Here is a 12,537-nt window from a genome sequence, read left to right on the forward strand (position 1 = left end):
ACAGGGCTGTTGCTTTGTTTATCCACTCCTTGCTTAGTGTTATGAAAGTCACCAATGGTGCAGCTTAACCTTGTTAACAAAGGAGATCGTAAAGGACTGGGAGGGACAGAACTTTCCCTCATTAGAAGCATCTCATCTGGGCTTGCAGAAAGAAATCACTGTTACCATAATGCCTGTTGCCCTGCAGGCCAACATCTTTGAGCACGCTTGCCATCCTGAACTCTGCCCGGAAAGCGGTGGAGGACAGAAACAAGCAACGCAGCAAGAGTGTTGGGGGAAGATTATCAGCTCTGTTGTTTCCATCGAGCACAACTGGCAGCAAGCAAGGTAGGAAGCTCGCTACAAAATGATTCACCATTGGACTAGACTAGTTGACACAGCCTGGTTGTTAGACCCTTGAGTTCTCTGAGCATTTCTGTTCTTAATGATTTTCTTGTTATTTCTAGTATCTTTTCAAAGTGTGAATCAACAGTCTACTGGAGCAAACGTTTCTGTGGTGGGCCGTGCAATCAGCACACCAGAACGTAAGTAACCCAACAGAACTCTTTCCAAATTGAACTGAGCCCTCATTCGCTGAGAGAGGGGTGGCTCCCCTAAAGAGCAGAGAAAGTCAATGTTACCTACAGATTACTTATTTTCTAAATGGCTGTGGTAAATAAGAGCTATTCAGAAATTGAAGGTCTCAGATGAATAGTGTACATGGGAAAGGGCATTCCAGTATGGTTTCCATTTACATGTCACAGGGTGTTACAGTATTGAGATGGTGCAGGAGAGCATTTATTTTGGGCTGCTGAAACAACAAATCCACTGCCCTTTCTTCTTTCATCAACTACGGGGTGCTGAGAAGGCATGTTGTCAGAGCTCCTTAGCAGCTTGTGAGGGATGTGCAGGATTCTGTTGCATTGAGACACTCGCTCTCCTTAACCCTGGAAGCATAGCTTAGCACTTCTAGACTGAGCTACAGAACCCTGCTGCAGAGGGAAATACTCACGGTCCAGTCCTTTCCAGCTCTAAGACAAGGGATTCCTGTTGTCCAAACAAAAGATCCCAGGTGAGCTATGACCTGCTTCTGTCACTAGAGCAGGTGGTGAGCGGTGTCCATTGTGAGATAGCACAGAGAGCTGCTCAAGAAGGATTAATAACCTGCACGGTAGTTTCTGAATGCGTGTGTGTGTTCTACCCAAAGAAAGAGTAGAACTGAGCATTTGTTTTTCTACTCCGCTGTGGATGTTAAAGAAAAAACACACAGTGAGGAATCTCTCATACACAAATTGTGAGTCTGCTCTGCTTATATCCACTGCAGCTGAATTGCCGTCTCACAAAGCCTGATCTTCAAAAGTTACGTTTTATTGGAATGTTTTCTGACAGCCCCAGAGCATTCTGCAGCGTTGCTTTCTGCAAGAGACAGATCTAGTCTCACGAACGGAGCTGAGCTTCAGCAGTAGATTCCCTTCCTTTGTCGGTTCACTGCTGAACTCCTTTAGGTCATCTCCATTGTAGTGTGGTTTCTTGGTGTGATGAACTCCCTCCCCACTCAGGAGAGAGCTCCAATTAAGTTAGGAGTCCGGGTGAGTGTCTGACTGGTCAGCTCTCATTAGGCAGTTGTGAATTTTAATGGGGCAGGGGTGATGTTCCGGAAAGAGATGCATCTGAGTGCCCTGTTTGCCTGTGCCTGTGCAAACACCTGACCTGCGTGCACGCAGGAGAGCCAACGGCATGTAGCCAATAAGGCAGTGAGCTGTGTGGCAGTCTGCAAATACCTGACATCCATGAGCAGGCAGGAGCAAACCAGTGGCAGTGATGTGCATCCACTGGAAAATCTGACCCTTCTCTTCCCTGCATGCTCCACTGTTTGGTTAGATTTGTCTGCCCCAATGTTTCTCTTCGCTGCCTGAGCAGCAAGTAATGATCTTTGTACAAAAAACTAGGGGTGTGTTTTTAGAGAGCAGAAATCTTTTAAGTGCCAAATCTCTGTCTGGAAGCTCGCATGGCTGTTTCTCTTAAGCACCATATGGTGAACAACGAGGAAGAATGTTAATGTGCAGTGGTACTGAGGCTGAATCCTACTTCGTTTCAAGGCAGCATGTGTCCTCCACTGGGGAGACAAACTGTACAGAACAGCAGCAGCACTTAAGTTGCTGTGTGTTGAGCCATCTGCATGGTGGTGCTGGGTCTTGCAGGCTGACAGACAGGCAGAAGAAAACATTTTTCTTTGCCTGATGTATCATTCTGAAACTATTGGAGATGCAGTTAACTTGAGAAGTTAAGCACAACTGTCTGTCTCTTGACTGCTTCTCTTCTCTCAACTGCTCTGTCATTCTGTCCCTGCTGTCTGTGGGCCTCCTTCTTACCTCTCCTGCTCGTTACATGGAGAATGACTAAGTGGGTCTGGGCAAGGTTTCTTCAGTGTGGTACATAAACACACGTGAAGATAATACCTTTGATTGCACGAAGAACCTTACGTGATGGCAGTTCTTCCTTTCCTTCTTACCTTTCACACATTTTTCATTAACCAAGTTAACTCGTTCAGGCACACACTGCACAAAATTGGGAGACTTGCAGTGCAGTCTTCAGAGGGCAGCTAAGGCAGCTAAACCAAGTCTGGTTTCCACTGCAAGCCTCAATGATTCCCTTCCAGGCCAGGGAGGCAGTTCAAGAGCAGACCTTGTTAGTCTGAAGAGGGAGGTCCTTTTAGCAGAGTTTCCATTTCCTATCCAATAAAGCACTTTCTACTATAATTCCTTGTGAAGGCTTCTGGGAAACAAGAGCATAAAACAGAGAGTTGAGAAAAGAGAAATCTGAATATTGTGACATCTCTCCTGAGATAAATGACAGGAAAGAGACAGCTGACAAGTATGGCCTATTCAGGCAAGCTAAATTGTACATTGTCAAGTGATTCCTCTTGTCTGCCTGCAGATAGTTCCTCATGGAAGGGCTGCTCACATCCTTTGTCAGCCTTCAAGGGCCCTGTGTGCTGCCTTCATCAGGCAAAGTAACTGGTCTGACTCTGCTTTTAAGGACAGTTCAGGAGATGCTGTAGTTGTGGAAAATGACCAGTCTTCAGTGGGAGGTGAGGCTCTGCGACCTAAGGACAAGGAGGTGCATGACCAGGGTCCCATATTTAAATTAATTTCCTCCACGAACAGGGAAGGCTGTAATTCTGGAGTATGAAGCTGATGTGCACAGATGGCCCATCAGATTTAGCACATAGATTTGAGGCTGGACGAGAGAGACTGAGATCTGCGGGGTTGGAAAAGAGAGATGCATATGTGCTTGCAATTAATTGGATATACTTATTCTGTAACACTTGAGTGTTATCCTACTGCATGTCTTGGCCTCTGGCTGTGTCACAAGCTGATGGCTGATGTGTTTTTTTCTTTCAGAGACCATTAATGAGTTGACTTTTGGTGCTGGGGTCAGTTACATCAGCTTGACGCACACACCTGGTTCGGCTCCAGGCAAGTTGTCTTTGTGATTCTAACTTGAACGAGGTAAGAAACCCAAATGATCAAATCTGTGGCATTTTTAAAATATGAAAATGTATGCATTATTTGCAGAGAAGAAAGAGGCCGAGGACCAGCCAAGAGATATTATCTGTTTGACATCACCAGAGAAACCGTAAGTTCAACCCAGGTCTGAAACAGCAACCAGAGTGAGAAAGATTGTTACGAGTGCTTTAAAATAAATGGTCACTGTGCTTCCTTCCAGACCATCCCTGCCACGGGAGTGGAAAGTAGAGTCTCCAGCAAGGAGAAAAAGCAGCCAGCGTGTCCCTCTGAGACGGTCCCAGCGGAGAACTCCTCTGAAACCAGACAACTGATCCTTTCAATGAACTTTTGTACAGAATCTTCATCATGTTGTCTGAAATCTGTCCCTCTCCTCTGTAATTATAAATCACTGTGGACAGGTGTCCTGCCTTCCTTATCTATTTTTCTATTTTTTTAACGTGAAACTCTCTAGAGTATGGACATGCAGCAAAGCTGGCACTAATACATGTATTATAAGCTGCTGCTGCTTTTGACAAAGCTCACTGAAGTACTAGAAAGCTCCAATATAAAGGGAGGCTTGCTATTCACTCACAGGATGTATAATTTGTCCATTTGGAAAAGTAAGAGCGTAATGTTGCTATGAGCTTTGCAATAAATGCGTTTATCACAGCTTGCAGGGAAGTGAGTGGCTCAGCTTATTCACTTGATCCCTCATTGTCCCTCTTGGTGATATACTAGAATTGCTTTAATTTGAACAAAGGTAGAACAGCTTGTTACTGCCACACCCCTAAATCTGGTAATTGCACGCTACATCACCTCTTATTTGTTGTGCAAACTCCTGTGTGTATGAACAGCCTTAATGTTCTTTTATATGGAATATTTCCATTCTTGAACTGTACTATTTCCAATTATTAAAATTTTATGAAAATAAATGGTTACAGAATTAATTCCACCTACAACTTCTCCCCTCTTCTTGATCTGACAAAGAACTTTTTTTTTCTATATAATTCTACAGCCTCAAAGTCTCTTCTACTACATCACTGGTATCTTAGGCACTCTGTTCAATTAACGTTGGACCCAGCAGCTTTTAAATATAGACACTTACTTGACTGAAAGCAGGATAGGAGTAACTTAGTAAAATCAAGGGTGGTAAGCCATATACATAGCTTTGTGCTCTGCCTAGAGAACTTGTTTATTATAAATGTGCTGTGTCTGACCATTTCTGTGTCTCTGATACCATGTGAACCTCACTGAAGTTTTCCAGTTGTTAACTTCTATTACAGAGCTCTCACCCTGGGTTTCATTGTAACTTGAAAATGGAATCTGTTTTACTCATGCTGATTTGTCTTACTCAGGCACAGACCACAGAACTGGACTAGGCTTTTCTGCACAAGTGGAAACAGGCTGAGCATATTCTTGCCACAGCCCTTCCAGAGACACTTACCTTCTGCATTGGAATCTCAGTATTTGTCCTCACTTTCCCTATTCTGTTTTGAAGATCAGAGAAACCTTCAAGCGAGGTTAAACTTTATTCTCAAAATCAAAGTCAAAACCTAGGAACAGGAGACATATGGAATGGCTTTGGCTTAAACAATGGTTGGTTATTGACCACATCTACGTATCTTGTTCCTTCTCTCCTGCCCGAAAATATTACTTGACCGCCTCTCAAGGTAAATTGGAGTTCAAGTAGGTTTATTTCGTACTGTGTGCTTTTTAGCTTTTGTTCTGTCCTCACGCAACATTGAGATAAGCCCCATGAGCTTTAATCTGTCTTCTATAGAGAAGAACCAAGGATAGATGAATGTCCAAGAATAAATATAAACAGTAACATGCTGTTACTGTTATGAGGACTTGCTATTGGACTTCCTATAGCCTACAGCCCAATATAAGTGAGTGCTCTGACAGAAACCACTTTCCCTTCGTTCACTGAATTGAAAACAGATGCCTGCAATATTATGACTGTTTAAGAAAAAAAATCAAAAAAAAAACCCACAAGAATGCTTTATAGCTTGGTATTTATGTAAAACATTCTTGGCAAAGTTAAATGTAATACATTAGTACAAACCTGAATATTATTCACAATGATACAATGAGTTCCATCAGTCAGATCTCATGAGCTGTACTGGGGGATCATCTCCCCTTCTCTCGTTAGAGATGCCACTGTCACATTTTAGAACTGAAAAATAAGTTGATTCTTAGCTTGGAGGCTTTTCACGTGAAGGCTGCCTTTGGCTCATGGTGAGGCTGTAGATTGTGCTCCCATAGGGCCCAGAGATAACCTGATTCAAACCTTTTCTTTCTCTCCCTTACTATAGGTATCCTAAACGCAGCACAGAAAAGGAGTAGTGGATACACAGAAAGTGCAAAGGAATGTTACACTCACTATTGTCATAATGATTAGAGGCAGCATGCAGCCTGTGAACAGTACTGTGTGGCTTGGTTGAAGAGCGTGTCTTAAGAAGGTAACCCAAATGTAGTAGCAAAGTAGCAGTGGTAATGTCCCAGTTAAGTAAAGAACATACGGATATTGCTGTCCATCCTTATTTGTACTTTTGCTAGCCAAAGGAAAGTGATAACACTTTGTTTAGGCAAAACAAATGCAGCAATGGCATGTCCAGCGAGGCCCCTAGGAAACAAAGCAGATTAATGCAGAACACTAAAAAATAACACTGACAGCCCAAATCGTCAAGTATTCAAAATACTGTATACGTGAAAAGTTAAGACAACTCAATTCATATTGGAAATACAAGAACACTAAATTATGCTACATTAAAAAAAAAAAAAATCTTAAACCACAGCACAGTTCTAGTGTTGCATCCACATCTTGCAGTTTTACATTACCCAATGCTTTTCAACATTATCAACATGTATGTTTCTTGGAAACACGTGTTTCCATGTATTCTCTTTAAAGCCAAGAGAACTAGATTTGTTGACTTTTTTTTTTTTTTTAACCCTCTAGAGACAAGTTGCAACTGACATTACAAAAGTGCTTTTGTACTGACCTTTTGCTTTCCTAACTCCAGAAACAGTTGCCTTGGCTATGCAATCTAAACCTGTAAAGTTGCCATAGCTGTCACACTGTGTTAGTGCTTTAGGGATCTTGCAGAAGGGTAGAACACATTAAAGTCACTCTGTCACCTTATTGGAACTGAATCCAAAAAGCCATCCCTGGATATTTCTTGCAACAACAAAAACAAAGTGTTGGTCACTGGCAAGAAAAGTAAGTTTAATATATAAAAAAGTTGATAGGTCCTGCCATAAATTTACAAAAACTATCCCTGAGTGACTCTGTCCTGTGTCTTGTAAGACCTCATGTGACAAGGAAATTGCAGAGGCTAGTTTAAGAGGAAAGAGATGCTGTTCCACCTGCAGTTTTGTATTACGCGCTGCCGTAATACTGATATGCTCTGACAGTGCCATACTATGGCAACGTTTGAGCTCCTCTCTGTAGCTTAAGAAGTAAAAAAATAGCTACGTTACTTAAACACTGCTGGCATCATGTATTTACACTTTAAATAGAAACGTTACTTTTTCTGAAGTAATCAAAATATATCTCTGCAAAAAATTTAGAATGTGGGATTTTACAAAATAAACGCAGAAGGTAAAAAAGCTTGAAGACATCTCAGTACCTTTTCTGGGAATCTTGGCCCATGAAAGTATTTGGCTTTAATTTTCCTGAAAGGGATGTCTCAGCACTAGGTTCTCTGCCTCCACTGTAAGCCTCTTTAGAACACCAAAAGACGCAAGAGGCAAGCCTGCTTTGTGCAGATTAGAATTAGGGGTTACCTGCGTGCAATGAGCTTTCTATGAAGCAGTGAACAGATGCAGTCCTTCTGGCCTGATGCTGCCTGTTTCTTGTTAAATGGAGTAACGAGAATTCAGTAAGTTGACAATAGGACTGGGAACATTAGTTGCGTTTGCTGTATCGCTGTCTGTTCCTGTTGACTAGTCAGATACCTATTCTGCACCTGAGCAGTCGGGAGTCAAAAGCACAAGACAATCACAAATGTGTAAAAGTCACCAGCCAGGCCTGGGCAACAAACTACCAAGAGGAAGACTCCCCCTTGCATGGGTAAATCTTATTCTTTGAAGTCCTTCTATTGCCATGTCAGCACCTTTTTTTCCTACTAGTAATTTGCACTAGTAATGTCTACTACATGTTTACGTAACGCTACTCCCCTGGGTGGTTCGCATGTTGTGGCTGTGTCCCTGCAGCACAAAGAGAAGGCAATTCCACAAACTTCCACAGCACAGTCTCTTGGGAAGTATTAAAACTCTTCCTTACTCCAAGGACAGGTTTAGGTGATCTCGTTGATATCTCCAGAGGCAGGGGAGACATGAGTTGGGCAGTGAGGAGTTACTTTAAACTTTGGCAAAGAAAAAAAAGATATACAGATAGCTAGCTATCAAGTTCTTGTGTGTTCCAAACTCTTCCAAGCGCACTTAATTCATCTTTTGCTCTCACTTCGAGTTCCTGGAGGAGGTATTTTCACACTTGCTTTTGCTGGTTTGCAGTATTCTTTTGGCATCTTATATGACAAATGAAGATTTGTGTCTGAAGTCACCCTGCAACGAAACAATTCTGGTTGTAGGATGGATCTAGTGGTTTTCCAGGCACCCCTTTGTTCCTGCTGCCCCCGGCTGTAACATGCATCTCAAACGCAGATCCCGTCTGTATAACTTGGAGCATTCTGCCCAGCTGGAAAGGAGAGGGGGGCAGCAGTCATACCAGGCTGGTGGTCCCTCTCCTGCTCTCCTCCTCCCATACCGAGGCATGGCAGGGCACTTTCTCATTCCCTCTTCAGTATCTCTGCTAAGAGGGAGAGGCTTTTTCTCATCTTAAGCTTAGTGATCTATTCAAATCCCAAAATGCAAATTATCTTGCAAAAGCATCGTGGCCTGCCTACTTAATCCAATGAAACTCATCCTAAGGGGGTCAAGCCATAAGATAACAGACAGCAGAGCTGCATTTGATTGCTCTTGGCATCAGTCACTTAAGGCAACTTAAACTGTTCAACATTTCTAAGGAAATGACTCAGCCTTTACCCTTCTGTTTTCTCTCTGTTCTACATTCTTGCTTCTCAGTGGTGATCGCTCTAAGAAAGTCTACAGGCCCTAAAAAAGCTTGTAGTCCTCTGCCCACCCTCTTCCTCTCCTGAACAGAGAGATGTTAAATGCAAATCATTGGTTACCTCATCATCTGTCCGGATATAGTTAACACCATCAGGTTTTGCTGGAGTCTTGTAACTGAAATAAAGGAAAAAAATCTTATTTCTGGGACAAGGAGCCTGCAGAATTTTGAAGAGGAGGGACTGAGAAAGAAGAAAATGAGGAAAAGCAGTCCAGTGAAAACAAAACAGAGAAACCTCTCTCATTGCTCAAATGCCAGGTCTGTACATATTCCATCATTTATCATCACTGACATTTTCTCAAAACTCCCCGTCAGCACAAGGTAAAAAGATTGCTGTATGTTTCCACAATACCAAGCTCTATCTGCAAAAACTGCAACGATTAACTGATACTTTTCTGGTTTCCCCTACTTTGGTCCCTGTGCACTACCTTTCTGTGTGCCTCCTGTATTATTTCTTGTGGCAATTACAAAGTCAATTTTAAGCCTCCACTGCCAGATGCCTTCAGCATTTTCCTTAGTTATAAGGCAGCACTACTTGTTTGCAGTCCCCTAGGAATCCAGAAATTACATCGGACTGTGAGGTCCAGCATAAGCCAACCCTCAACTGCATTTAAATGGAGTATTTGGAGCTTTTTCTGGGGATGTTTTTTTTTCTTCTACAGGATTTCTACTGAAAAGCAGCATTTAACATGGAATGAATCTATCTGATGAGAATCTTGGTTTTCCATATATTATCTCTTCTACAAATTCTGTAAGGATATCAAGGCTCGTTTCTGATCCACGAAGAAATTGTCACCTTAAATGCTAATGCTGTTGTTTTTAACGTTCTAATGTGCATTCTAAAGTGCTTGTTTTTAATCCCAAATTTAGGTTCCAAGTCACAACTAGTGAGATTTCCTGCAGGCAGCCTACTCTTCTGCATATATTTTCTATGCATGTCCTGATGCTTTAATCTAATTGTGCAGCAAGCTCTGCTCGTTAAGCTGTAGACCTCTGTATGCTGACAGCATACAACCTATTGGACAAACACCTGTAGACATTTAATTGTGCTGCTCCCCCCTTCCCATGCAAGGTATGAAGACATCGGAGCACAGCTCTAACTCCTCCGTCTGGTCTTGGTAGCAAGCACGAAAGGAGCTATACCAAAAATTCTCCCTTAGGCAAATAAACTTTCAGCATGGTGCACTGTTTATGGTAGGGAATTGTATACTTCAAGAAGTAGGCTGGCCTATAGTCTCTGGTGGGGAACTAGGAAGAAATATGTCCAGGTCAGGCACTGAAATATATTTTAGCCTGCTTCAGACGAATTCATGCTAGCTGTGGGCGCAGGGACTTGCATAAGAATCCCAGCTTACCTTTCCCCAGTCTCTTTACTGTTCGCAAAGTAGCCCCTTCTGTAGGCACAGCAGATACCAAGAGTGATGAGCACCAAAACTGCTAGGACCACCAGCACTCCACCAATTATCCCACCAATATTGAGGTCATCTAAAAAGAGAGAAACCATAATCTTTTTCTTTTTTTTTTAAGGTGGTAGCAACGTTCTAGCTTTACGTACACTAAAGTAACATCTCTTGAATATCCTAAGCAAACTGCAGTAATTCATAAGGATCTAGTGAGTCCCTAGTGCACCTCCAATCAGGAAAGACTCAGAGTCCATCCACAGCACAGACAGCTTCTCTTCTGGCCAAGTAAAAAACTAACAAACCTTTCTTTTCTTGTCTGGTGTGTACCAGGTCCAGTCACGTGCCATTCACTGTTTGCTTGTCTGAACCTAAAACTGTTCACGAATCTGAACAATGTTTTAATGTTTCCCTGAATTTGTAGGTTTTTTTTTCTTCTTCTCATCTCTGGATGTGTCTTGCTCATTTAGAAGCGATACTTCAGCAAGAGGGACTGACTTTGACTGACTGACATTGTTAGGAAACTGAAATTCCTAACACAAGTAACGCTAACTTTGTTCTTCTACAAATTTAGAAAAGTAACCAAAATGCCCTCTATACAGTTATTGAGTATCCTTAAAGATTGTCTGTGGTCTTTCTTTGATAGTTTGGATATCCTTGTACCTGTCATCTAGATATTAAGATACTTTTGGAACCTCTCTGTGTTGTACAGAGTGGGTTATCAGCAGTATGGCATACGTAAAGCATAGCAGGGGTGCCTGTTGACTCAGTATAAGCAGCCTTTAGAGATGCTGCCTTCTGAGACTTTGCAGTATTACTCTCAGGTTTCCTCCTTTAATGCTGCTCAGCTTTGAAAATGCCATGCAGAAACCTTGTCCTGATTCCTTCCTGGAAAAGTTAGCTGTGTTAGGGGCTATGAGAAAGATGAAATGACATCATGCTCTAGGATGTCCCTCTTCTTTCCCCATGGTGATGACGGTTTATGTACGGTGATATATCAATCGACATTGCCAAAAAGTATGCAGGGCCACTCACAGACTTCCATCTCCTGCTCCTCGCATTTGGCAAAACCCGCGTCGTTTGTTGCTATGCAGGAGTAACGGCCTGTGTCGCCTTTGTGCACAGCGTGGAAAACCTGGTGAGGAGGAACGGGGAAAGGCACTGTGAGGGTTATTTTAACACGCTGGAAAGCAGGACCAGAGTTGCTTCAGGGATTCACAAGGAAAAGATTATTGCAGGGAATTCTGAGACCTAACAGGAGCATGAGGAGCAGTTCCGACTGCACAATTCTCCATTTGCCAGTCTTCGTGGTGGGCCATGAGACATTTTCCTCCCTCTTTGTAAAATGGCAAGTGGAATCAGCAGTGATCAAAACCAAACAGCTAGGGTAATATCTTCTATCATATTAATCTTCCTTTTCCCAAATCACCCACGTCCTAAAACAGTTAACCTTCTTCAAATTATACCCTCCTTGAAAGCCACACAATGACTTTTTCAGAAGCAACCCTAGAAATAACCTGTCTGGCAACACAAGTCTCAATCATACCCATAAGGGCATTACCAGAGTGCCTGTGGCGGGGTTCAAGCTGTAGGACGAATTCTGGAATTTGGTGTTTGATTTTGTGTCTGGTGATAAAGGTTCGCTGTTGCGATACCAGCTGTAAGTAGACTTTGGGTAACCTTCGTTCTCGTGGCAGTGAAGGGAGGCTGTCTTACCGACGGGTACAGCTTTAGGCACTACGCATCTGGGAGTCACAGGCTTCACTGCGGGAAAGACACAAACCACAAATGTTACTGCTGAGTAAAAAGAAATAATTTCTGACATAGTTTCTAAGATGGCTGTGCTACAGAGGCATCAAAACTTTCAGTTATTTCCAGTTTTAAGCAACAAGTTCCAGAGTCTGTTGAATGCCAGTGTTTCAACTGTGGAAAGACTCACGGCTTCTTCTGTTAGCTAGCAGCACTTGTAAAAGTATCTGGACCTGAAGCAATACCTTGGACTGTGAGCTGGATATTTATTTCATCTATGGTTTTAGTATCAGAAGGTGCTGCCACTTCACAGCGGTACGTGGCCGTGTCCATCCGGGTGGTGTTTTTAATCACCAGCGATGTCCGGCTCAGAATTTCTGCACGAGTTGCAAAGTCTCCTGATACAGAGGAAAGAGAGAGAAAAAATTCAAGACAGTCACACAAACTAACTTCAGGCATCTGAATTAAGTGGTTAATCTCGGACTCTTTCTGGAGTCCAGAGAACCGCTTGAAAGGAACCTGATGCTCTAAAGTTAAGAGCCTTTCTCTCTGCAGTGACCACAAAGGAAAACATACAAGGACCAGGACCACCAGGTGCTGGAGAAGGGAAGCTGCAGCAGTTGCTTTCTTAATCATTTCCTACCTAGGATCTCACTCCAGCTCTCTGGCTCGGTACTGAGAACTGTCAATAATGACCTGCCAGAGGGCAAATAACATCCTGCTCTCTCTCTCCACCTTGTACTTCTACTGCTGAACTCTAGTTCCAGAA

The 12,537-nt window shown here is 42.8% G+C and overlaps 2 protein-coding genes across 5 annotated transcripts in view; one reads left to right on the forward strand and one right to left on the reverse strand.

Moving 5' to 3' along the window:
* The window catches only part of NCAPD3 (non-SMC condensin II complex subunit D3), a 29,072-nt gene extending 24,632 nt beyond the window's left edge, over positions 1–4,440 (forward strand). For both annotated transcript variants that reach the window (XM_048063425.2, XM_048063426.2), the window contains exons 31-35: positions 188–327; positions 447–524; positions 3,384–3,458; positions 3,558–3,618; positions 3,709–4,440. In XM_048063425.2, the coding sequence (XP_047919382.2) occupies positions 188–327; positions 447–524; positions 3,384–3,458; positions 3,558–3,618; positions 3,709–3,820 (466 nt within the window). In that variant the 3' untranslated portion in view covers positions 3,821–4,440. The remainder of the gene's footprint in view (positions 1–187; positions 328–446; positions 525–3,383; positions 3,459–3,557; positions 3,619–3,708) is intronic.
* A 1,046-nt stretch (positions 4,441–5,486) lies between these two features.
* JAM3 (junctional adhesion molecule 3) overlaps positions 5,487–12,537 on the reverse strand; it is a 33,331-nt gene continuing 26,280 nt past the window's right edge. For all 3 annotated transcript variants that reach the window (XM_048063427.2, XM_013188625.3, XM_066981244.1), the window contains exons 4-9: positions 12,014–12,166; positions 11,581–11,783; positions 11,055–11,154; positions 9,975–10,104; positions 8,681–8,735; positions 5,487–8,054 (exon numbers count right to left, since the gene is read on the reverse strand). In XM_048063427.2, coding sequence (XP_047919384.1) covers positions 8,019–8,054; positions 8,681–8,735; positions 9,975–10,104; positions 11,055–11,154; positions 11,581–11,783; positions 12,014–12,166 — 677 coding nt within the window. In that variant the 3' untranslated portion in view covers positions 5,487–8,018. The remainder of the gene's footprint in view (positions 8,055–8,680; positions 8,736–9,974; positions 10,105–11,054; positions 11,155–11,580; positions 11,784–12,013; positions 12,167–12,537) is intronic.

The sequence above is a fragment of the Anser cygnoides genome, chromosome 21 (genome assembly GCF_040182565.1).
Source record: "Anser cygnoides isolate HZ-2024a breed goose chromosome 21, Taihu_goose_T2T_genome, whole genome shotgun sequence".
NCBI classification, from domain to species: domain Eukaryota; kingdom Metazoa; phylum Chordata; class Aves; order Anseriformes; family Anatidae; genus Anser; species Anser cygnoides.